Raw genomic sequence first — 25648 nt, 5'->3', positions numbered from 1 at the left:
CTGAACAAGGTGTCACATATCACCTGCTCTGCATCGCTGGGCACTTATTTACATATGCAGCACAATCTGATCTCCAAATGCGCACTCCTTATGTAACACTTTCGGCTTATTTTTTACTATTCCACCTTGGGTTTTCCTCCTTTCTCCAGAGCTGATGCTAATTGCTCATCCAGAGAAACAAATCTTTCCGCTTGCTAGCACACTGTCAAAGCCATTCATGCTTCGTTTTCGGAACTCTGTGATATGACAGGGCAGCTCTGATCACGTCAAATGCTGTGCCTCAGAAATCTGCGCAAGAGACGTTTCGAAACCTATTGGTATGCTATTTTAAGCCTCTTATTTGCTAATGCCATTTCATCATGTGTTACTTGCCTCGAGTTTGATTTCCAGAGTGCACATTTAAAGTAGAAAAGACTTTTTTGTTTTCTTTTGCAAGATATTGGTGGGCAGGAACACCTTCATATGGGAAGAAACCCTTCCCAGTTTTATCACAGCTGGAGAAGTGGGACAGAGCCACAGGGAAGTGGCAGACATCCTGATCCTCTGCGGGTCAATGATAGCACTAATTCTTGATCTACCTTTATCCTGTAGGGGAGGGGAGGGGAACCTCTGGCCTTCCATATACTGTTGCGACTACCAACTATCATCAGCTCCAGCCAGCAAGGCCAAAGGTCAGGGATGATGTGAGGATCACCGGTTCCCCATCGCTCCTTTGGGATGTCGGCACAAGGATGCTCCCAAAGAGCACATCACACCTTTCTCCGATGGCACCTTCATTCCGCTGTTTTGAAAATGTGGGTCATCTTTTCTTTCCGTCAGCAAAAACCAGTCAAGTCAAATTGGCCATGCAGTTCTCTGTCCTACCCTTTCTCCGAGATTAAGATGGCAAATAATTCTATGAAGCCAAGCTACCAGAATGTGTCCATGTTTAATGCTTTATCCATAGGTTTCATGGGTCAGAGCAATTTTGTGTTCAAATACTCACCAGGTATGCAGAGGAAATGCTCCCCGTCAGTCTGTGTTCAAGTCGGGAAATCTGTATGTGACAAACAGGCTCACAAGGAGTCTTACCTAACTGAGCAAGGTCCAGTCTGGTCCAGTGCATCCCAGTGGGGCAATTTGGCGAGAGTGTCCTTATGAAGACCCGTCCCAGGTGGTCCAGGCTCCATATGGCATCCTGGCAGGCTGAATAGTATTCTATTTCGTCATCAGGGGGTAGCTGAACAGTCGAAGGATGAAACTGCGGGTTTTGGTCGCTGACGCAAAAGAGATCCTTGCTGCTTTGGCACAACCACAGGAAACTCCCTGTGGGAGGGACAACACTTTCATGGTTAAATCTGCTTTTCCAGAAGCCTTCGCCATTACAAAACCATCCAGTGTCTAAGTATCAGTATGTATTCAAACCTAGATTGAATATACAGGTGAAACTCGGAAAATTAGAATATTGTTGAAAAGTGCATTTATTTCAGTAATGCAACTTATTGTTTTTTATTTTTCTTTTAATTTTTACAAATGCTTTCTTTTGCAAATTCCACAGTAATAAAACAAATAGTTACAATAATACAAAAATTAACTAAATAAAAAAACTCCTTCAGTAGCACCTTAAAGACCAACTAAGTTTATATTTTGGTATGAGCTTTCGTGTGCATGCACACTTCTTCAGATGCACACTTCTTCAGATACAGATACTTCTTGTATCTGAAGAAGTGTGCATGCACACGAAAGCTCATACCAAAATATAAACTTAGTTGGTCTTTAAGGTGCTACTGAAGGAGTTTTTTTATTTTGCTTCGACTCAGACCAACACGGCTACCTACCTGTAACAAAAATTAACATCGCTATTACGTTTCATTAATTACATTCCATTTATAATTGACCTGCCTAACGACAAATAATTACAATTACAGCAAATAAAGGCTTGACATATCTTGCTTTGCATGTCATGCATCTATCTCATATACTGGTTTCACCTTTTAAGTTGCATTACTGAAATAAATGCACTTTTCGACAATATTCTAATTTTCCGAGTTTCACCTGTAGTAAATAATTACTACTATTATTACTATTTCTACTGTGCGCTCAATAAGCTTTGCATACATAAACCGCTCCAAGGTTTTCCTCACAGTCAAGCAGTGTATAAATTTTACAGTATCTTGGCAAAACAGCCCTGGTACGGTAGGCCAGCATTATCCCCATAATGCAGATGGGCAGGCTGAGGCTGAAAGATAGCTGCTTAATAATGTAAGAGTCCTGCTGGATCATTCCAAAGGCCCATCCAAGTGCAGGAAGCCAAGCAGCAGACATAAAGAAATACCCCTTTGCTACTGTACTGCTACACCCCAGTAACTGGTATTCAGAGACAAGCTGCTTTTGATCCTGGAGGTAATGTTGAGCTACTACAGCGAGTAACCACTGGCAGCCTTATCCTCCATGAATTTGCCCAATCTCCTTTCGAAGCCATCCAAGTTCGTGGCTATCACCGCATCTTAGGGTAGGGAGCTCCACAGTTTAAATATGTACTTGCTTCATTTCATGGAGGCGAGTTTTTTTTTTATGTCTGGCAAATCAACACACACAATCTGAGTTTTCCAGAGTTGCTCAGGGAGCCAACGCTACCTGAAGAAGCGTCTCCACCCGCATCGTCCAGCCCGGACACTGAGGTCCAGCTCCGAGGGCCTTCAGGGGGCTCCCTACCTGCGAGAAGTGAGGTTACAGGGAACCGGGCAGGGGGCCTTCTCGGTAGCGGCACCCGCCCTGTGGAACGCCCTCCATCAAATGTCAAGGAAATAAACAACTATCTGACTTTTAGAAGACATCTGAAAGCAGTCCTGTTTAGGGAAGTTTTTAATGTTTGATCTTTTATCGTGTTTTTAATATTCTGTTAGGGGACGCTCAGAGTGGCTGGGGAAACCCAGCCAGATGGGCGGGGTATAAACAAACAAACAAACAAACATGATGATGATGCTTTGCATGCAGGAGATTCCTGGCATCTCCAGGCCAAGCACAGACCCCTTCCTGGAAGTCAGTGGAGAGGGCCACTGCCATGCACTGTGACAATAGTGGGCTTGATTGTCTGATTCAGTAGAAGACAACCTCCTATGCTGCTTAATCAGCCAGGAACTCTTGGCATATTAGCACTGCCCTCAAATCATCCGAACCATTGGCTGAAATGAGTTAGGATGGGGAAGAAGTGCCTCTCCACTGATGGTTTAATAATGGCAGTACCCCTCTGTCCCCCACCCCCCATGTAGCTGCGGCAGAAGCCCCTACAACATCTGCAGAAAACTCTTTGGGTCCAGATCTACCGCTGCCTGTATTTCATCCAGAAATAGTGTTAATTTCTGAAGCAATGCATTCTGGGCCTGGGGTGGAGGCAACCTTGGATCCAAAATCTCTTTTGTTCCTCCGAGAGAACCTGCAATTAGGCTCAGTACCTCTGCCAGCTTGGAGCTGCTGTGAATAATCTCACCACCGCTCCGTTGGTTTCAATAATGGGAGTGATGGAATTAAACACAGGCTAATCATCAGGGCTGGAGGAAAAACACCCACACCACATACAAGAGAACTCCTGCCCTGGCTGGTGCAAGCCAGCGAGGTTTTGGAAAGTGGTGGAACATTCCTCCTGCCCTACTCCGCTCAGGATTACTCCATCTCACTACCAAAAGAACTGTTACAGTGCAGGCAATGTGCCAGCTTAACCGCCAAAGAAGACGGGAATGTGAAAATCAAAAATGCAGACTTGGTTTGGCTTAAGTGAGCGCAATTAATACCGTGTGTCTGTCTTCGTGTGTGAACCGAAAGTAGACCACACACTTTTAATCCTTCATTTTTGTTAATTGCTTGTGAACTTTAAATCTTAACTCCCCGCGTTAATGATTATTTATGGGACTGCTAGGTTGACCTGTGCTCTTTATCCTACTTGTGCTGCAGTGCAGAGCAAAGGCTAAGCCATGGGCTTAGAAGCCATTGCTCAGGTCTGCCCTTCCTTTCTGTCCAGTCAGTGGCGGAGGCAGCCAATCGGGCGCCTGCGGGGCGGGGCGAGCTGGGACAGGACACTCGGCGGGGCCTCTGAGGAGTCTGCCTGCCTCCTCCCACTCAGCCACCCTACAGCTGAGGGGGAGGCGGAGGGTGGACCGTTTGGGGCAATGGGGAGGCGGCAGGCGCCCAAGATACCGTGTCACTCCCAGGAGTCACTCCTTCCTCCGCCCCTGTGTCCAGTACGCATTAATGCCCTTAGAAAACCTGTCGATATCAATGGATGGAGTATATTGATGTTATCTTGTTATCTTTCGCCAGTGTGTCATAAAAAGCAGAATAAACTTGCAAGGCAGCCAGGGGACAGACGTTACCTTCTTTTGCTGGAGCTGCGGAAGCCAATGCAAACGCCCATTTTGTGGCCGAAGCAGTGCCGCGAGGCACGACGTTATTCCAATAAGTACCTGGAGAAGGAAAGAGGAAGAGTCTTAAGCATGAAAACAGCCAGCTTTCTCCCAAACTCTTCTGGTGCTCCTGGGATTCCTGCTTCAAGTTTTTATTCTATACACCATGGAATTCTCATCTTAGGCCCTTCCCTCGAGAAGGGAGGTGCGAGAGCGGGCCTTCTCAGGGATGGCCCCCTGTTTGTGGAATGCTCCGTGAGGCACACTTGGCATCATCATCACTATCTGTTTTTAGGTGCCAGGCAGAAACATCTTTATTTGCTTTTGCAAGTTGCTCTGAGTTCATCTTTCTGGGGGGGGGGGTGACTAATATTATTAGTCATATTATTATAAGTCAATATTATTATTTGTAATAATATTCATCATCACCATCATCTATGCATCAGATAATGAAAACTGCTGTGGCTATGGAGTAGAGTTTCCACTCACAGTGACGTTTCCAAAAATATGTATTACTCAGAATATGGTGTTAAATGATCCGCTTTTACTTTTGCCCACTTTGGAATGGCAGAATTGCCAAAGAAGTTGACCACCGTTTCTCACGGAACTTTAGTGTTGGAAGGGCCATTGAGGGTGCTCTAGTCCAGGCATCCCCAAACTTCGGCCCTCCAGATGTTTTGGACTACAATTCCCATCTTCCTCTACCACTGGTTCTGATAGCTAGGGATCATGGGAATTGTAGGCCAAAACATCTGGAGGGCCGCAGTTTGGGGATGCCTGCTGTAGTCAAACTCCCAGCAATGCAGGAATCTTTCGCCCAATGTGGGGCTCAAACCCACGGGCCTGAGATGAAGAGTCTCACGCTCTACCGACTGAGCTATCCCATTACAACGCAAGTACATGCTGCCACAGGCGGTTCAGGGAATCTTCCGTTTCCAAGCAGTTGGCATGAATGAAGACACACTATTGTGCTGCTAAATGCGGACAAACTGCCCGGCTTCGTCTTTTGCAAACAAAAGCCGGAAACGAAAAGCGCGCCTACCTACAAGGTTTCCCTTCGCTACGTGAAACTCGTTCTTCCCCGACGAGATCCAGACGCCACCGCTGCTGACGGCGAGAAGACTCGGCTGACACTGAAGCGGTTGTGGCCAGAAAGCCGTGCGGAGTTTGTCTGCCACCTTCTCGACGGGGGCCTGAGCTGCTGTGGCCACTGTCTGGGTTGCCTGGATGATGGTCTGGAAAAGGCTGCTCTGGTCAAACACTACGTAATCCGTAATGCTTACCTGGTGGTGGTGGTGGGGAAATGTACGAAAAGGACCAGGTCAGCGAAAGAGAAAGTTAAGATTGGAAACCCACAATAACAGGCAAAATCCCAACGTATTATCAATGAGGTTTGTGAGTCTCTATGATAATAATAATATTATTATTATTTAATAATAATACTCCGCCCATCTGGCTGAGCCTCCCCAGCCACTCTGGGCGGCTCCCAATCAAATATTAAAACAATACAGCATTGAATATTAAAAACTTCCCTAAACAGGGCTGCCTTCAGATGTCTTTTAAAAATAGGATAGCTGCTTATTTCCTTGACATCTGTTGGAAGGGCGTTCCACAGGGCGGGTGCCACTACCGAGAAGGCCCTCTGTCTGGTTCCCTGTAACCTCACTTCTCGCAGCGAGGGAACCGCCAGAAGGCCCTCGGCGCTGGATCTCAGTGTCTGGGCTGAATGATGGGGGTGGAGACGCTCCTTCAGGTATACAGGACTGAGGCCGTTTAGGGCTTTAGAGGTCAGCACCAACACTTTGAATTGTGCTCGGAAAAGTCCACATTTGAAATAAGCGGGACTTTTAAGTGCTCCACTTTGTCCGCGTTGTGCCCAACAGAAACATAGGAAGCTGCCTACCTAGTGTTCTTCAATATTGGGTTCCTAGATGTTGGTGGACTACAACTCCCATCATCCCTGACTCACTGGGCTCAGCTGGCCGTGGAATATGGGGGGGCTAGTCCAAGAACATCTGGGGACTCAGGTTGAAGAACGCTGGTCTACACTGACTGGTAATGGCTCTCCAAGGTTTCAGGCCTATCTGGAAATGCAGGGAATTGAGCCTGGGAGCTTCTACATGCAAAGCATATGGTGTACAATTGGGTTGCCAATTGGGTTGGCAAGACGAAGCAGCGGTCATAGAAAACCTCGTCGTCTTGCGAGTCCCTCACGCAACGCAAAACGCTTTCGTCTTGTGAGTTTTTCATTGCGCGAGGCGTTCGTCTTGCATGGTACCACTGTAGTTTGTTAAGGGAGCCAAAATTGCGAGGAGACCCTTAAAACTGCAGTTCCCAGGGCTGATTGGGGTTTTTTTTTATTTGACTCAATTTCTGTAGTACTTCAATTTTCCAACAACCATGTTGAGCAGCTCAACAACCTTAAAAATGAGCAAACGGTACAATCACTATAGTCCCATCAAAAGCACAACAGCATATAACACAGAAAACAAATTCATCCTGTAAGTAATACAGTTCTATACAAACTCACAGTGAGTCAAAAATATCAGAAGCAGTTGCTGAACATTAGCCCTGTGCCATCTGAGACACTTTCTCTGGGACGGGGCTTCTTCACCCAGGATGCTACAGTTACAGGTAGGTAGCTGTGTTGGTCTGCCATCGAAAAACAAAATAGAAATAAAATAGAAAAATTCCGTCCGGTAGCACCTTAGAGACCAACTAAGTTTGTCATTGGTATGAGCTTTCGAAGAAGTGTGCATACACACGAAAGCTCATACCAATGACAAACTTAGGTGGTCTCTAAAGTGCTACTGGAAGGAATTTTTCTGTTTTATTTTTATTTAGTTCTGTGTGATTGTGACCTTACTGTGAATACCAGGCTCCTGGAGAGGAGACAGAGGCTGCTTTTTCTCCTTCTCCAGTCCTGCTGCTGCTGTGTTGTGCTAAGCCATGGTTTGGGCTTAGCGCAGGCACGCCCAAATTCCAATAGGTTGCGATCCACCACCCAATATCAAAAACTGGCAGTGATCTGCCACACTCTCCCACTCCTCAACTTAAACATATTATATTTGGCTGGGGAAACCCAGCCAGATAGGCAGGATATAAATAATAAATGATGATGATAATGATGATGATAAAAATAAAAACCTACTACCCCACACACCAGCCCCCTCCCAGGGCCCTTGATGCACATGGGAAGGCAACACGCCCCAAAATGTCCATTTCCACCTTTACCGACGAAGAGCTCCTTGGGGAGGGGGGGCAGCGGCTTACTTTTGAGTAAATGCAGCTAGGCTGCAGCTGGAAAGGTGGAGAAAGCTCAGCATCCATGCAGAAGTAGGAGGGAGAGGGCATTTTTCTTTCCATGGGAACTGGCGGGAGGGAGGAGGATGTCAATGTCTCTCTCGTGCGCTGCGCTGCCCTTCCCTCGGCTCCCTTTCCCGGCTGGCCAGCTGACTGAGCACCTCCACAATTGCAGCCCATGCAGAGCCCGTGAACCTCATCTCTGCCTCCCTGCCCGGGGTTGAGGCTTGGGGATGGGAGGCGCCTTGCGCCTTTCTGGGCCGGTCAGCTGACTGGGCGTTGGGCAAAGCAGGGTGATTGAGACGAAGGTCCATCTCACGATCTACGAGTCAATCGCAATCAATGCGTTGGACATACATGGCTTAGTGCAGACACCCCCAAACTTCGGCCCTCCAGATGTTTTGGACTACAATTCCCATCTTCCCTGACCACTGGTCCTTTTAGCTAGGGATCATGAGAGTTGTAGGCCAATACATCTGGAGGGCTGCAGTTTGGGGATGCCTGGCTTTGTATGTCATCTCAACCCAGGCTTGCGGTTTGTCTCCTGCAAACAAACCATGAGCTGTAAATCAAGAACCAACCATGGTTACACCTCGTGACTTGTCTGCAGTGGGGCGTACCAAGAGCATGGGTCTGAACAACTGGCTAAGCCAAACTATGGTTCAACAAATAGCACTGTGACAGGAGGGCAGAGCAGCAGGACTGGAGGAGGGTCAAAGTGTCCACGATCTCTTCTCATGCTTGGCTTAAGTGTTACATGCAAACCGGATCAGCATCCGATCAATTGTGGCTCTCCAAGGTCTCATGCAAAGGCCTTTCTCAGGTCCGAGCTCCTTTAGGTCGGATTGCGTCAGGGACCTTACACATGCAAAGTATGTATTTTGCCCTCTGTATTTACTGAAAAGTAGAAGAAGGAATGCCTACTTGCCACCAGTGGTTATCATCCCCTTGTGGTTTCTTTGAAACAACGCCCGTTCTGAACCACAGATTGCCATGGATGTCTAAAACCCATATGGTCTGCTGGTCTCCAAGAGTCACACACACCGGCTCTAGAGCTTGCATCTCACTGCAAAAATGAACAAAAGTCACAAGGCATTTACACACAAGTGTTTCCACCCTCCCCAAATATACAGCCCGTACCATGCCCTGCCAACTTTTCAGATTCACTTATTTACAGCTCTGTGAATTGAAGTTAAAATGGTTCAGCAGAATGCTATTGTTTTAGCCTTGCACATAACTCTCAATATATATATAGGGTTGCAGCCTTTTGTGTGGGTTGTGGTAAGAGACCGCAGGAACTGTCAAGGCTATCTGCTGGAACCGTGGATCCGAGGGAAGGCATTCAGAGGAGATCGTATTGAGGAAGGAGTTGGAAAATTCCCAGGCTTCAGAACTCGGAGAACTCTATCAGTTGCAGGAATTTGCAAGCAACTGAACTGTATGCTGGAGTTGGCCTTGTAAAGACAATCTGCTAAATGGCTGTTCTCTGTGGTGAGCTTAATTGCTTGGCTTTGGCTGAGCTTCCACAGTGCACGCACCCAACACCTCGTTGGAACATGACCACATAAATGCACAGCTGTTATCAAATTGTGCAATATTAAATGCCAGCTGATACAACGTCCTCATGCTGCTTCCACGAACGGGCTGCTTTTCACCCTCTTGTACAGTTTCAGAACAGAGCGCAATGTAACGCGAGGTCAATGAAACCTACCGCCCCCGATTAGGAAACTGGCCTTCTCGCATGATGCAATATTCCCTTCGAAAGATGTGCAAATCCAAACTAAGGTGTTGCAAGGTCAAGGGAAATCTATTACAGAACATACCTTCTGATTAAACACTGCTTACCTGATGACATCGCATTTCCACTGCTCCCCTTCAGGGCAGAAGCTGCTTACCCCCTCGCGGTACATAAGCGCACGGTGCTCAGTTAATGCCCAGACAACGTTATTTCTGGCTGTAACCTGCGAGAGCGGATAGGGACAGTCCACTTTTACTGCTCTGGCACAGGGACGATCCACACTCAGGCCTTCAAGTAAAATATAGAGTAGAAATAAATTGCATTAACTCACTTTTTACGCTTACGGTGCTCACCTTCAGGGTTCATAAATTATCTTCCTGTGGTTATTATGGCCATGCTTTAAGCTCACAGCATGCTCTCTTAGCACATTCCTTTCCGGGCATGGCCTGTGGTGCTTTCTTCCTGGTCAGAAATTACCGCTCTTATCAATTTCATTCTGAAAAAAAGCCTTGATATCTGTGGATGTTCACACATTCTTAAATCATATTCCTGTGGGCAACAAAAGTGGGTTCTACAAGCCTTTACAGTGCCTAAGAGACTTCTGCGGTAAAACGTCTATCGCCCAGTGGTCTGAAGATCTCACACTTTTTACATATGAATGCATAACTCACAATCATCCATTTCATTTAGACACATCTTTAGACATTTGGACTTCCTATATTAATGTATACATTTAAATCAAGACTGATGGAATATTCTTATTGTTAATGCCAGCAGGTAATGAGGTTTTTTTAAAAAAATAAATAAATAACAATGGTGATGTGTTTGCTTCTCCCTTATTTATTTGCTTCTGTGACATTTACCAATTTAAAAAATGTGTTTTTTTAAAAATCTATATTTATCTGTGTCCTCCGATAACACTGCTTTCAAGAACTTGAGTCATGATGTGCAAGGGGAGGGAGTGAAGGAGGAAATGGCAGGAAAAATTGTCTGCTTTACTTCGTCACAACCTTGAGAAGTTTCCAAAGAACCAGAGGGTTCTCCCAAAATGCACTTTTTTGGGGGGGGAGGGGGAAACACCACCACCCTAGAAGAAGCAGAAAAAAGCAAGTAACTGAGTACCTGTTTGCAGGTACAGATCGCCGTTTGTTCGGATAATCCAGGCTGTGTCATCACTCAAAGATACAAACGCTGTCTCAGGCAAAGCTTCGTACCAGTGACGTTTCCCTTTAATAGTCACTTTTCCACAGGCAAAGGCTTTATTGGTTTTGTGCTCGACCTTCCAGAGAAGAGTCCCTGAGGAAGGAGCCTCACATTAGTCAGATGAATCATGTTTAGCACAAGGGAACACCTCTGGACCTTCTTATGGGCTCCAATTTTATTCATTAGTTACAGTCATTTTAAAGCTCGAAAGACCTACTTTCATGGGAGGTAGGGGTGTGTGTGTGTGTGTGGGTGTGGGTGTACAAAGTCACACTGTTCAGAAGACGTCAGAAGGAAGATGCAGAAGCCAGGAGATGAGAAATCCAAAAAAGCAACTTAACGGAAGAGAAAAAGGTAACCGAAGTTTAAAAACAATATTTGGAAATGTCTTGCCTGTGAATAAAGCTTCACTTCCTAGCAAAAGGTAGGACGACAAAACAAGGAGATTTTATTCTTTAAGGTATTCCCTTAATGGAGGGATAGGGAACCTGTGGGTGGACTACAACAAACATCCCATAATCAAATCCTCACCGTAAGCAACATCTGAATAAAGTAAGCACATACAATGCTTGTACTATTTATTAAGAGCTTTTAAAAATGCAATTCACATGGCTTCTTCTTCTTCTTTTTTTACCCAAGTACAAAATATAAAATGCTTAAGTTTATATATAGGGGAATTATGCACAGAACACCATCAACTTATCTGGCTCTCGCATATTTAAGAAAGGTGTGTTTCATACAGAATAGAATATAAAGAGCAGGGGGGGCTTCCATGCATTTAAAGCTTTTGTTTGTCAATCGCCCATTTAATCTTTCCATTTAAATTGTTTGTAAAGGGGCGAGCCCAACTCTTCGAATCATGCTGTGCTTTCCACCAAATCAATTGCCAAGTTAGAGCACGGTGCGCAATTTCCAAGCAGTTATGCAACACAGCTGTGCGACAGGAGCTAAGGGCTAGCTGGATGTCGCAATGTGCTGAATTGAGTTCCTTGAGAGATCACCGCAATGACACACCGGCAAAAAGCATTTTTATGAACAGCACAGCCACAGAAGTTGCTTGCAAGGTTTTTCTTTAAGCAGGGCCCAAAGGCTGTAGTTCACAGCTACTGAAGACGTGTATGTACAACTCTGTGTCATGTGTTACTGGAATAATTTCATTATCCGCCCTGTGGATGCAAAATGTTCTGCTGGAAATGTCCCCCAAAGGTCTTAAACCAGGCACCCCCAAACTCGGCCCTCCAGATGTTTTAGGACTACAATTCCCATTATTCCTGACCACTGGCCTGTTAGCTAGGGATGATGGGAGTTGTAGTCCTAAAACATCTGGAAGGCCGAGTTTGGGGGTGCCTGCCTTAAACCTATTAGAAGGCACACTGCTTTTATTACTTTGACCATTATTGTATTATTTTACAATTGTTTGAGGTGCACTAGGTTTTTATTTGAACGGAGAGCTGCCTGGTAAGCCCTGGTAAAAAAAACAAAAAACAGCCAGCCTTGCCCCCTGTAGTATTATACTGAATGCTGCTAAAATTCCAAAGACGTTGAACAGAATTGTCACAGAAAATCAGGCACAGCTTAAGGAGCAGGTATGAGAGTCAGAACATACAATCAGGAGAACTGATAAAACGCTGTTTCGAGACTACACTTCACGCTGGGTGTGCATGGGCTTGTCCAAATGTTCTCCTCCACCTGGCAAAAATCATCCCTCCACACAAGAGTACTAGTCTGTCAGGGGAAGGTTATATTTCATCCCAACTGGTTTCTTATCACTGAAACATGTAACTTAACCAGCCCACTTGCAGCCTATGGTGGAACAGTTCAGGGAAGCTTGGTTGCTTTTCTACAACATGCGACCAGATTGCCCTCAGCCTATTGCTTTCTGTACTAACGCAACAGACTATTAACCCGAGCTCCAAACTTAATTCTGGACTCTAGAAGTATGCAGCAGAAGTGCGCTGGTTCTGCTACCGAGATTTGGAAATTGCTCATAATCATATCGAGGGTCACGCATGGACCTTGTCTGCGGTAAGAATGATCTCTGTATATAAGAAAAGGCAAACAAAGTTTAATCAAACAGAGGGCAGCTGCAACGAGGCTTTTGCAGCTGAGTTCCAGAAGCTATTCCCCAGCCCCCCCCCCCCAACCCAAGTACAGGAGGCAAAATGATGATGACAATGATGAAAACAATGCCAGGCTAACCAACCTGAAGGAGAGACTGCCACCTGCTGGACATTATCTTCAAACTTCTGCCAGCGCAGACCAGCACTAGGTAAAGCACTGCAATACAGACCGCCTTTGTAGTCCAGGCACCAAATGTACTTTTCAGAGACAACCAGGCTCAGTATTCCATAGCCAGGACCTGCGTAGCCCATCCAGCTTTCTGCAAACTAAAGACTGGAGAGTTAGAATGGGGTGAGGTATCTTTATCGGTGTGAGAAATCGGTCAAATGTCGACATCACGAAAAGGGGAAAAAAGTGCATTTGTTGCATCTTCTTAAAATGCTCCATTAAAAAGAAGAAGGGTCATTTGATTTCTGCAAGACAGACATTAAACAACGCTTAGCAGTCTCTAGAAATTTATTTAGTTATATCCAGTGTGAGTTTTCTCAGCTTTATCACCCAGCCTGGTAACTGTTTTGATAGCTATGGCGGGATTTCTAAAGAGCTTCACAGCCAGGAAAACACCATTAATACCTAGACACTGGAATGATGGCTCCTAGATGTGAATCCTAAAGTATGTTTCTCACGCTGACCAGAGGCAGGTAAAGTCTGATAGGGTATGGATGCTCTGTGCTAAAGTTTCAAGAATAAACTGGCGTTTGTGCAATAAATTTAAGTGGCCAGAAATAAAGGGGTTATCACTCTTTGCTACACGGCAAATGTCTTCTCCTTCATACCAATCGCTTCCAGTGTCCCATGGCTCTCTTCCTACTTTCGTAAACCAAACAAAAGCATATTTGCAGTTTCTAGTTGTTGGAACCTGTTTTTTTTTAATGCAGCTTCTGGAAAGCCAGTATTCTGGAAAGTCAGCTTGTGGGCATTGACTCATAGGAGACTGGCCCCAATAACCTAAACACTGTGCTTCATTTTAAAGATGTAATAAAATAGGGACTGGATTGAGAGGAAACACATGTGGAGTTCAATATGGCTTTCCTGCTTCTCCCCTCTTCCTCCCCCCCCCCCACCAGCCCAAATCAACCTGTGGGGATTGCAGGGAACACTGTGGTTTGGAGGGCTGCAGCAGAAGTGAGGGAAATCAATGGGGAAATGGCTGGTGGGGCCGCAAGGACCTTCCACTCATGCTGGGGAGCCTCTAGGGGGTGATGCAAGTTTGCATTCAAGCGCATACCTGATCCGACTTTAAAAGCGCTCCTTCATCTAAGCTGGTTCTGACTTTTTCCTGGGGCGGGAGGCAGCCCCCCATTTCTGTCACACTCGTCTCAGAGGAAGAGTAAGGCAAGCCGTGCCTGTAGATATCCTCTTCATCACTCGATGCAGATCTCTCAGCTGTGGCATCGGAGGCGTTGCTTATCCATTCACTGGAAGCGCTAGTGTTGGGGTTAGCCGTCCGTGGCTCCCTGAAATCTTGCCCGGGTAACGCACTCTCTTGAAGACCGCTCTCCTCTTCAAAAGGGGCAGGAAGGGGACTGGCGGGGACTGGGTCCGTTAGAGGTAGCTGCTTCTTCTGTTCTGTGTGGGTCTCAACTCCCACCTCCTGGCCAAATGAGTCCTCAGCACTAAGGCTGGCTTTCACATCTCCAGACATCCCTTTCTCGGGGTTTGTCTCTTCCAGAGAATCAAAAGCAACTAACTTTGCTAAAGTGCCTTCTGTTTTATGCAGGATAGAACAACACTCTTCATCCTGGGCTGGTGGTTTTGAGACGATTTCGTTTTGTTCAGACATACAGCTCCAATGACATTCAGCGCCATCGCTAGCCGCTTTATCTTCTGCGAGAAGCAAGGGGGAACCGGAAGCCAAGGAGCTCCTAGCAGGAGATGTGCCTACTTCGCTCTCGCCGTTGGAACATTTCAGGACTTCTGCCGCATCGTCGTCCTCTGGTGTCAGAGCAGCTATCGACTCCGGGGACTGAAGGACGCTGAATGTTTCAGAGCCGTTTTCCTCCTGTGGCACATTTTGGGATTCGACACAGAATATGCTTTCCTGGTCTTCAGAACTGCCCATGAGGCTAGATTCAATGGAGAAAGAGTCCACATTGACAGACTGAGAGCTGTCAACAAAGTCTCGATGTTCACAGGACGGTGTGCTTTCCAGAGAGCTGAGGTATCTCGAGTTTTCTAAGCTCATACATAGTTGGGAAAGGTGGGAGAGGGAAATAGGTAAGTTGAGGGGCAGAGAGGAGGAAAGAGAGAAAAGAAGGTTGTTAGTTAAGGGAATGCCTTTCTGGGGCAAACGAAAAACAAGAAACCATCTATTTGACGCTCCTGAATTTGACCAACCAGGAATACATGGGCAGGCCAAACTGCCTACTTGGGCATTGGGGAACTTGCCACCAAAGCAGAACACCAGTGCAACCTTAACTGTTGTATTGTAGTAGCCAAGGGACTGAGCTGTGAATCAGGAAGTTTCTGGTTTGAATGTCACCTCTGCCCCACTGCTGTCAAAGGGGAAATCCTCTCTCTCTCAGCCTCTGTCCCCACTCTCCAATAGGGAGAAGTAACATTGATTTGCACGCAAGACTGGCATGCTCTGGTCCATGGGGTCATGAAGAGTCGGACACGACTAAACGACTAAACAACAACAAAACACTGATTTATGCTGCAGGGTTATTTTAAGTGTTACAAAGACTCTGAATGCTCTAAACCAGGGACGTCCAACTCCCAAGAGTTGCGATCTACTCCAAGGAAAATATAGATAGCAGTGATCTACCCATTTTGGGGGGGAACCCAAAGTTGTTGAGCTTTTTTTATGGGGGACAGCAAATACTTCTGCCGCATTGGGGGGGGGAGCGCGACAAACGTCACAAAAGTGATGTCCTACCAGCGGCAACATCACAAAAGTAGTAGTCCCGCCAGCGGCAACTCCATCTTCCATTCTGGAAATCGTGCGTGAATAAAGCACAGAGCGAGGGGGTGGGGCCGGATGTTCCTTTTCCGCTGAGGAGGAGAAAGAGCCCGCAATCAACCGCAATCAAACAGGGATCGACCTGTCGATCACAGTCGACCGGTTGGACATCCCTGCTCTAAACTGCTTATCATCTTCGAACAGCAGTGAAACCATGATGGGGAGGGGGGTTATTGGTTTGTGGGTTTTTTGTTTTTATTGTGTATTTTGTGTGTTTTTTTATATTGTATTTTTTTATGTTGTGAACTTCCCTGAGACCTATGAAGGGCGGTATAAAAATCTGTCTGCTCAGGGAGACTGGACCTTACGAAAAAGGGTAGGTAAGAAACCCACCACCAAGCAAACAAACAAAAACAACATTTACCAGGTCTTTTCTTTTTCTTCTTCTTCACTTTCATCGGCTTGACGACCAGCTCCTGGTTGAAGTCTTCGGAGCTGATCACACTGAACCGCTGCGAAGAAAGCAGACCTTCTTTATGGACTTGGACCGAGGCCTGTTCTCCACTGGTCCCGAAGCTGCAGCCGCTGCCCACGGAACTGACTGAGGTGCTTCTGCTTCTGGGCTCACTGGCCACTGAGTAGCCCCGCCTTCTCGGGTCGCTGCTCAAGTCCCCGAACCCATTGAAGCTCTGGGAACGGATCCTCTCCGTTAGCAGCGCCACTTCCAGGTCTGCTCTGGCGACAGAGTCATTCCTGCCGCCAGGCGTTTGGGACGAAGGGAAGCTGCCCCGCGTTTGGCTCGCTTCTGGAGAAGGTTCGGACAAAACAGACGCCGCAGCAACAGAGTACGGGCTCTGCAACTTGGGGCTCGTATCGGATAGCGGGCTCATCGACCTTCCATTCCTATCTGAAATTGGAGCACAAAGGATGATATTTAGGGGTGGGAGGAGAAGGATTCCTTTCCCATTAAGCCATGGTTATGCTAGAACTTGGGAGCTGCTCAATTAAATCCATGGACTGTCTTCAGTCTTCTTTCTCACACAAGACAGAAGAACATGTCATTAATCCAGGGGGGCTGGTTGCTGCAAGATGAAGTGACGGCTGCTAGCTTAGACAGCTTTTAAAAAATCAGTGCATTTCTAGATCTCTGGCTGTTAGCAATGATAGAAGAGAAGAGGGTTGGATTTCATGCAATGCTAAAATGTAAATTTGTGCACACAAGTGAGAATGATTCTCTCCGAGGCCAGGAGAAGGACGTTTGTTGCATTTCTTTCATCTTCAAGGATTGCCAGCTTTGAGGAATTTATGAACCAGGTCACATTCACACCGTACCTTTTTAAGCAAAGCAAAGTCATGGCTTAACAATCATGTCCTGGTTGGCCGTAGCCTGAAGGAAAGACCCCGCATCTGCCTATGCTCAGTTGGTAGAGACTCTTAATCTCAGGGTCGTGGGTTCAAGCCCCACGCTGGGCAAAAAAAAAAAAACCTCCTACATTGCAGGGACTAGATGATCCTCATTGTCCCCTCTAACTCTACAATTCTGTGAATCCCAGGAACTGTAGTTTACCTCTTGTGGATCTACAATTCCCAACAACCTACAGTTCCCAAGATTCTTTGGGGGAAGCCAGGCTTTAATAATAATAATAATAATAATAATAATAATAATAATAATAATAATAATAAATTATTATTTATTTATACCCCGCCCATCTGGCTGAGTCTTCCCAGCCACTCTGGGCGGCTCCCAACTGAATATTAAAACAATACAGCATTAAATATTAAATTAATATTAATAAGCATTAAATATTAAAAGCTTCCCTAAACAGGGCTGCCTTCAGATGTCTTTTAAAATTAGGATAGCTGCTTATTTCCTTGACATCTGATGGGAGGGCATTCCACAGGGCGGGTGCTGCTACCGAGAAGGCCCTGTAACCTAAATGTGTGGTGTAGATGTGACCCCAGAGTTTGTGGTTTAACTGCAAATTCTGGGCAGTTTCCAAACAAGCCAACTTCAAACCACAGTTTATGAAACTGGTTTGTTCAGCTAACCAGAGTTTGTTTTAAACCATGATCCCTGGTTTGTAAGTACCGTAACATTAAGTCAGGATTTTTTTGAAATTAGAACTGAATACTCCCTCCCAGCATTGCAGGAGGAGTAAGGGGAGCTAAACTAAATTATAGTTTAGTGTTATGTGAGAATGCAGCCAGTCTATATCTCTTAGACTAGCAGCTACGGTATTCTAAGAACAACCAAAAATCAGTGCTGTTTTGAAATAAGTAGTTGAGATCAGTGCAGTTTTAGTAATAATAATAATAATAATAATAATAATAATAATAATAATAATAATAATAATTCAAAGGTTCAGCCTGGCAACTTGACTCAAAATGTATCCAAGCAGAAGGCAATCTGCTCCTTGGTCTCAGGAACCATCATGCAAAATCTGGTTATGATATCTTTAGAGTTGTCTGAATGCAAAGAGGACAAACGACTTTCCAAAATATACAGTATAGCAGATTGCTATGTGACAAACAGCAAAAGGCCTTCATGTGCTCCTTGTAAGTTTCACAGAAGCATCTGACTGGAAACAGAATGGTTGACCAGATTTGGTCCAATCAAGGGGTTTGCAAAACAGCAAAATAAAAATATGCTTTTATGCATGTGTTTTCCAAGATAAACTTGACAACAACAAACAACAAACTGTTGAAGTAAAGTGATACAGTACCACTAAAACACATCTCATTAAAAGACTGCAATTCAACAAAAAATATCAGGGAAATTCAAATCATTTCTTTAAAAGCTGTGTCTTATTGTGTCCTAAAAAATCATTCTAACTAAGCCAGAATTTATTGTGATGCATTGGTACAGATTTGCATGCAATAAACAAAGACACATTCATACTAGGGCAAGGCGGGTTTGTTTGCTTTGTTTCAACGGGAGCTTTGCACGTTTGTCAAGAGACATCTGGCTGCTGAGAGAGGCATGCAAGAGGAGTCTTGTGTTCGTGGCTCCCAAATGTATCCTGGGATGTTGCTTTGGGTTAATTAGGATAGCATCTTGTCCTGCAGTGACATTTTACCACCAAGGTGGTCCCAACATATCTCCCCAAACACCTAGTCATAGCCTTCCAATAGGTAATCTGCTACTAGACAGGACAGCCCAAAATAAAACCAATATCCCTATTCTCCAAAGATTTATCCAGCCCCTTCTAATGACAAGTACAAGAGGAAGTAGAATCTGTAGGCTGAGTTACCCGATAACAGCCTTAAATCTGCTCCCTATTGCTTAGCCCAGGGGTTAGCAAACTTTTTCAGCAGGGGGCCAGTCCACTGTCCCTCAGACCTTGTGGGGGGCCGGACTATTTTTTGGGGGGGGGAATGAATGAATTCCTCTGCCCCACAAATAACACAGGGATGCATTTTAAATAAAAGGACACATTCTACTCATGTAAAAATATGCTGATTCCCGGACAGTCTGCAGGCCGGATTTAGAAGGCGATTGGGCCGGATCCGGCCCTTGGGCCTTAGTTTGCCTACCCATGGCTTAGCCCAAGGGAGTCCATGATCAAAAGGCATTTCCACTCTGCAAGTGATGGTCTCCGATTTCTACTGATCCCGGCCCTGAGGTGTAGCCACCCCCTTCACCTCCCCACACATAACTCCATGGCATTCCAGAAACCCCACCAATCTCCAGGAGTAACTTTTTGAGGGACAAAAAGGGCAGTGGCAGCAAAGCACACACAGCTCTAGTCACAGCTCCTTGGAATAAAACGATCATCTATGCATTAACATAATCTTAAAAAAAAACAATACTATAAACTTAGTATGCTAATGTATGCAAACCTATTGAGACCAATCCTTCTGGTCTGCTTGAGATCCTAATGATATCTCTGTCTCCCTTTAAGAGAAAAATCTCAGTTTCTGTGCAGGATACAGACACAATATCGCCAGATCCTTCCAAACTCCCAATCAGGGTCTGTGAAAGCAAGAGAAGTTAAAGGTGAGCGACGAATGTGCCAGGAAGCATTTTAGGATGCAAGCAACACTTCAGAGGCCTGATTTTATTTTTGGCAAGCAACATTATACAGTCAAATCAAGGAGCAAAACAGCAGCCCTCAAAGAAGGAAAGCACTAATGCAGACTTGGGGAGAGGGTGACTCATGTAAAGCTTGGCTAAGAACAGAAATGGGCTATAAATGATTTATAAATGTAGCTCTGTTTGTGATAATTCACTCCTGGCTTAAGAAATGTAGCTTCAGACCACAATCCTAGACACTTCCAAGTCCCAAAGAAGCTAAAGATTGGCAGAAGCCCTTAAAGGAGTTGGTTGAGATAAAGGGAAAGATACGCAGGTAACTTGTATAAACTCAACTAATTTGCATGACCTATTTGGAATTCACTGGCAACGGTCTTTATATCCAAGTGCAAAATCATTCCCATTAATAGCTGGCTAGGGTGGCTGAACGTGTCATCAGCTTGGAAGAGAAATTGGACTCCTAAATATGCAAGTTTGCAAATTAAGCAAAAACAAAACTAAGGGCTCAAAATGGGAGGAGGAGGACCTGTGAATGTCCAGGATTTACTGAACGCTGATGTGTCAACTGAGAAAGAAAAGGAACTGGAAATGGTAGGGAGTGAGGAAAGGAGAGGGAACTGACCTTGCTCAACCCTTTAACAGCTTATAACAAGATGGGGTAGGGGTTTAAAAAGCAGCAACTTTCCCCTGCATTATACGAGGATTTTTCTAGGAAAGAATAGACATTTTCACCCTGCCTACAGCATCCTGCCACGCCACTCAAAATGCTCATGTCCAAGGCCGCTTGTCAGCTCCAGACCTGAGCCCTCCTACACAGAACACTAAGGAAAAAGAGGGGAAAGTATTGGGATGCCTTCAAATTTCATCCCAGGCAAACCACCCTGTTTGAATTGACAGTGCATCTCAGAGCATGCCCCAGAATCCCTCTGCAATGTGCAGTGGCTCAACGCCAGGTAAGTTAATACAAAGAGTGTTTCACTGCTTTATTGTAAGCAATTCTATGTCTAGAAAGCATGTTGAGATAGGAACAAAGGAAGTTGATATGTACAGAATCAGACCCACCGGCCCATCTAACTCAATACTGTCTACTCTGACTGGCAGTGGTTTTCCAGGGTGTCAGGCAGAAAGTCCTCCCCATCACCTGACCTGCTACTAAACCCTTTGAACTGGAGTTGCCAGGGATTAATTAAACCTGTGCCCTATTTGTGCAGATCAGATAGTTTTAACAGACCTCTTAAGATCAATGTAATTTAACTGTTCCAGATTAAAGGCCACTCACGTCCAGCTTAAAATGCTACTGCTCTCTTGGTTTGACTCACCTGGTTTACTGTATCTATTAAATAGATGCTATATTCATTCCAGCTCAGCACCCATCCTTCCTGGAAGAAGCAGGAAATGAGTCCAAGTTGCCTGTCTGGGAAATTGCAGCTACTGTTGCTTAAGGGTTCCAGTCGGGGATATAATTCAAAAGGTTTCATTCCAACAGGAAATACATCTTTCAAAATAAACGTGGCCTGAACAGTCCCATGAACATCTGATTTCCAAAGGCGGATCCCTGGCCTTGCAGCAAACAGGGTCAGGTCGCTCTGCTTGCACAGCCCGGGTACAAAACATGCTCCAAGTTTGCCAGTACTAAAAATGTAAAAGCAGAAGAATGAACAAACCACATGGTTATTATACTCAGAGGTGGGGAGTGGTGGGACTAGGAAGATGAACAATGCTAAAACTCTTTTGTCTCCAAGTGCAAACTGATAAACCTTTGCAACAAACTGTGTAAGTGAATACATGGTTCTTATGATGCTACAAGTAAATAAATGGAGAATATTATTATTAATAATAATAATAATAAGAAGAAGAAAGGTAAAGGACAGGTTAAGTCCAAACAAAATAAAAAAATTCCTTCCAGTAGCACCTTAGAGACCAACTAAGTTTGTCATTGGTATGAGCTTTTCTGTGTATGCACACTTCTTCAGATACACTGAAACAGAAGTCACCAGATCCCCACATATAGTGAGAGGGTGCGGAGGGGCCGGACTGTTTAGGGCTGCATTTGGTCTTACAGGAAAATTTTACTACTGTTTATGATTGGTCCCACAGGAAAAGCAAGGGGTGAGATGGTTTAAGATAGTTTGTCATGTATAATGAGATAAGAATCCAATGTCTTTATTTAGACCAGGTTTCTCCATCGTTTTAAGTTTGGTGATAAATTGCAGTTCAGCAACTTCTCTTTCCAGTCTATTTCTGAAATTCTTTTGTAATAAGACAGCTACTTTGAGATCTTGTATAGAACGTCCTGGGAGACTGAAGTGTTCTCCTACTGGTTTCTCTGTCTTGTGATTCCTGGTGTCAGATTTATGTCCATTTATCCTTTGGCATAGGGTTTGGCCTGTTTGTCCGATATAGAGAGTTGAAGGGCACTTTTGGCATTTGATGGCATACACCAGGCATCCCCAAACTGCGGCCTGCCAGATGTTTTGGACTACAATTCCCATCATCCCTGACCACTGGTCCTGTTAGCTAGGGATCATGGGAGTTGTAGGCCAAAACATCTGGAGGGCCGCAGTTTGGGGATGCCTGGCATACACAATGTTAGAAGATGAGCAATTAAATAGTCCTGAGATGGTATGTTTGATGTTGTTGGGGCCAGTAATGGTGTTGTCCAAGTGTTATGTGGCAGCAAAGTTGGCATATGGGGTTACGGTGCTCATCTCGCTTTCAGGCCAAGGGAGCCAGTGTTTGTCCACAGACAGCTTTCCGGATCATGTGGCCAGCATGACTAAACTGCTACTGGCGCACGGAGGACTGTGACGAGTGTCAGAGCGCACAGAAAGGCTGTTTACCTTCCCACCACAGTGGTACCTATTTATCTACTTGCACTGGCATGCTTTTGAACTGCTAGGCTGGCAGGAGCTGGGACACAGCAACGGGAGTTCACCCTGTCGTGGGGATTCGAACTGCCGACCTTCCGATCAGCAAGCCCAAGAGGTTCAGTGGTTTAGACCACAGCGCCACCTGCGTTACCAATATGCAATAAATAAGAAAGAAAAATATATGCTGGAAGCCAAGGCTCTGCATGGTCTACCATGCATGCTCCAAAGATTTTTCCAATCCCCTCTTCCTCTTGCTGCAACCCTACCAGTAGGTGTCTTCCTAAACACTGTTTCTGGGAGTCTAAAGATTTGTCCTAGAGCACAGTGCAATGCATCAACTGACCATTACACTAGGTGCACATGGAAGTACTGTGGCTCACATTTAGGGCTGTTCACAACCTGGATAGATAATTGCTCTTTCTTCTTTTTGGATGGGAAATATTTTAAATCCTCAAAACTGAAGGGTATAAAAAACAAACAAAAAGGGATTATCCAATTTGGTATAAATAGCTTTACTTATTTTTATTCTGCCTACCCTGTTGTGTGTGCCCTGCGCTGTTTCCTATCTGCTCTGCAGGATTGGGGGAACACTCCTAACAGATTTAGCGATAGTGTGTGGGCAAGAGAGAAGGGAGAACGTTCCACTGAGCAAGGGAAAATCCTTGCACTACTGCCGTGCTACAGAAAAACCTTTGTTTCGCTAACTGTTTGGGGAGTTTGGGATGAAATAATAATATACTACTGGGAGAGGATTGTGTGAATGAACAAGGAAATGTGAGTTAGCCCTTAAGCTCAGGAATCACGGGGAAATAGATACGGAACAAAATAGGGTCAGGATACTAATTTCTTGCCCACCAACAGCTGGAAGCTTCTTACATTTTTACTTCAGCAGAGTCCTTCCCCACTGGAACGATTAAAAGAATAAAAACATGCACAGTTCTTCAAATGATCTATTTTGCCTCCTTTATTAACAACTTTAGAAAAGGGCAACAGTGCATGAAATGTCTTAACAGAATTATACGGAGTTATATTAATTATTTAAATCTCATCTCTAAATGTCTGGACAAAAATCTAGAAGGCTTACTTTTTTCTGGGTTGGCTTCCAACTTGCTTGACAGATTTTTCTTCAGTGTAAAAAAGCAGACTTCGCTGTAATGTGGAGACCAGCAACACTTTCTGGCTATAGTCCAGCTGCACTACTGAAGAAGGCTCTTCCAGTACCAAACTGGAGTTGCAACGACCCTGGAAGGACGTAGTGTGAATATACAGAGCCGTCATATTTCAAGTTAAGTTGTCTAAACTTGCCGGGTGATCTGTGCAAGCTTATGCTAAAGCTGGTTTATCTGGCGTTGGACAATTTGTGGGGGGTCCACTAGAATTCACTTTGCATAGTTGAAGTCACAGCATTTTGGATGCTCTTTTTTGCTCAGGATATTTCTCAAAGTAAAAACCTCAAGGCTGAAAGGCAGGCAATGTTCAAGACCACCAACTGACCCCACGACTGAGCAAAGATGTGAAGCCAGGTCTTGCAGATCAATACCACCCACCACAGGGATTTAAGTAAATAAATGCTTTGGGGAAAACCTAACAACTACAGATAGTGATCAGGGCGGGGGGGGGGGGAACCCTCAATAAATGCCATCTCACAAGTGGCAGAATTTTACGCAACTGCTCCTCTACTTACAGCCCCCTGGGCTCCACCATCTCTACATTTTAACTACCGCCACATTTTAATCTATAGGGAAAGTTTTTATATACATTTTGAATACACCGGTACCTTGGATGGCTTGGCTCCCAATCTAATCGGCTCCCAAATGCCACAAACCCAGAAGTGAATGTTCCGGTTTGTGAATGGTTTTTCAGAAGCCAAACGTCCGACGCAGCTTCCGCGGGGAGCTCCTGCAGCCAAGCCAAGCCTTGGTTTTTGAACAGTTTCGGGAATCGAACGGACTCCCGGAACAGGTTAAGCTCGAAAAGCAAGGTACCACTGCATTTGTATCCCAGGTATCAAAAGTTTGGGCAAACAACCAATTACCTGATCCAGATCCAAAGCAGAATACACAATTTTCCCTTTGTCATCTCCAGAGAACAATTTCATTCCATTGGGACTCCACGCCAAGGCTGTGATGCTACTTTTGTGGATCCCAGACACGTTAAACCTCCGAAGCTGCAAAGACAGACACCAGTGAGCATACGAGAGAAAACAAGCGGAAAGCGGAAGACCTACAGTGGGTGGGTTTATTCATTGATGTAGCTATCCATGGCACTTCTCTGTTAGTCCTGCTACTTCATTTTAATGCTCACGCACGTTTCTAGGTACAGTGGTACCTCGGTTTGCAAACACAATTGGTTCCGGAAGTCTGTACTTAACCTGAAGCATACTTAACCAGAAGCGAACTTTCCCATTGAAAGTAATGGAAAGTGGATTAATCTGTTCCAGACGGGTCCGCGGAGTACTCAACCTGAAGTGTACTTAACCCGAGGTATGAGTGTAATTGGTTCCAGAAGTCCGTACTTAACCTGAAGCGTACTTAACCTGAAGTGAACTTTCCCATTGAAAGTAATGGAAAGTGGATTAATCCGTTCCAGACATAATAATAATAATAATAATAATAATAATAATAATAATAATAATAATTTATTATTTATACCCCACCCATCTGGCTGGGTCTCCCCAGCCACTCTGGGCGGCTTCCAACAGAAGAATAAAACACAATAATCTATTAAACATTAAAAGCCTCCCTGAACAGGGCTGCCTTCAGATATCTTCTAAAAGTCTGGTAGTTGTTTTCCTTTTTGACATCTGTTGGGAGGGCGTTCCACAGGGTAGGCGCCACCACCGACAGGTCCGCGGAGTACTTAAACTGAAAATACTCAAACCGAGGCGTACTTAAACCAAGGTATGACTGTAGATCTGTGTAGTGAATTGCAATGTCACAAAAGCCCCAACTGACACTTTAACATATTATTGGCATCCGTCTGTCTTGAGACACAATGGAGTGCACCTCCGGGGTGAAGCCAAACTGCTGCGTTAGCAGAACTGAAGTGACCTCCCTAGGATGCAAACCTGGGCAGTGTGTATGGAGGTCCTGGGCTGCC

At 45.1% G+C, this 25648-nt stretch overlaps 1 protein-coding gene across 1 annotated transcript in view; it reads right to left on the bottom strand.

Moving 5' to 3' along the window:
• Positions 1-25648, bottom strand: part of TECPR2 (tectonin beta-propeller repeat containing 2) — a 49114-nt gene that overhangs the window by 16631 nt on the left and 6835 nt on the right. Inside the window, exons 5-17 of the mRNA XM_035105651.3 lie at positions 24585-24716; positions 23634-23791; positions 20999-21311; positions 19487-19619; positions 16071-16553; positions 13973-14919; positions 12827-13010; positions 10543-10716; positions 9528-9708; positions 8607-8748; positions 5422-5662; positions 4350-4439; positions 1072-1305 (exon numbers count right to left, since the gene is read on the bottom strand). Of these exons, the coding sequence (XP_034961542.2) occupies positions 1072-1305; positions 4350-4439; positions 5422-5662; positions 8607-8748; positions 9528-9708; positions 10543-10716; positions 12827-13010; positions 13973-14919; positions 16071-16553; positions 19487-19619; positions 20999-21311; positions 23634-23791; positions 24585-24716 (3412 nt within the window). The remainder of the gene's footprint in view (positions 1-1071; positions 1306-4349; positions 4440-5421; positions 5663-8606; positions 8749-9527; positions 9709-10542; positions 10717-12826; positions 13011-13972; positions 14920-16070; positions 16554-19486; positions 19620-20998; positions 21312-23633; positions 23792-24584; positions 24717-25648) is intronic.

The sequence above is a fragment of the Zootoca vivipara genome, chromosome 1, assembly GCF_965207765.1.
Source record: "Zootoca vivipara chromosome 1, rZooViv2.hap1.1, whole genome shotgun sequence".
In the NCBI taxonomy this organism is placed as follows: domain Eukaryota; kingdom Metazoa; phylum Chordata; class Lepidosauria; order Squamata; family Lacertidae; genus Zootoca; species Zootoca vivipara.
The sequence above is the reverse complement of the archived record's forward strand: the minus strand, read 5'-3'. Positions and strand labels throughout refer to the sequence as shown.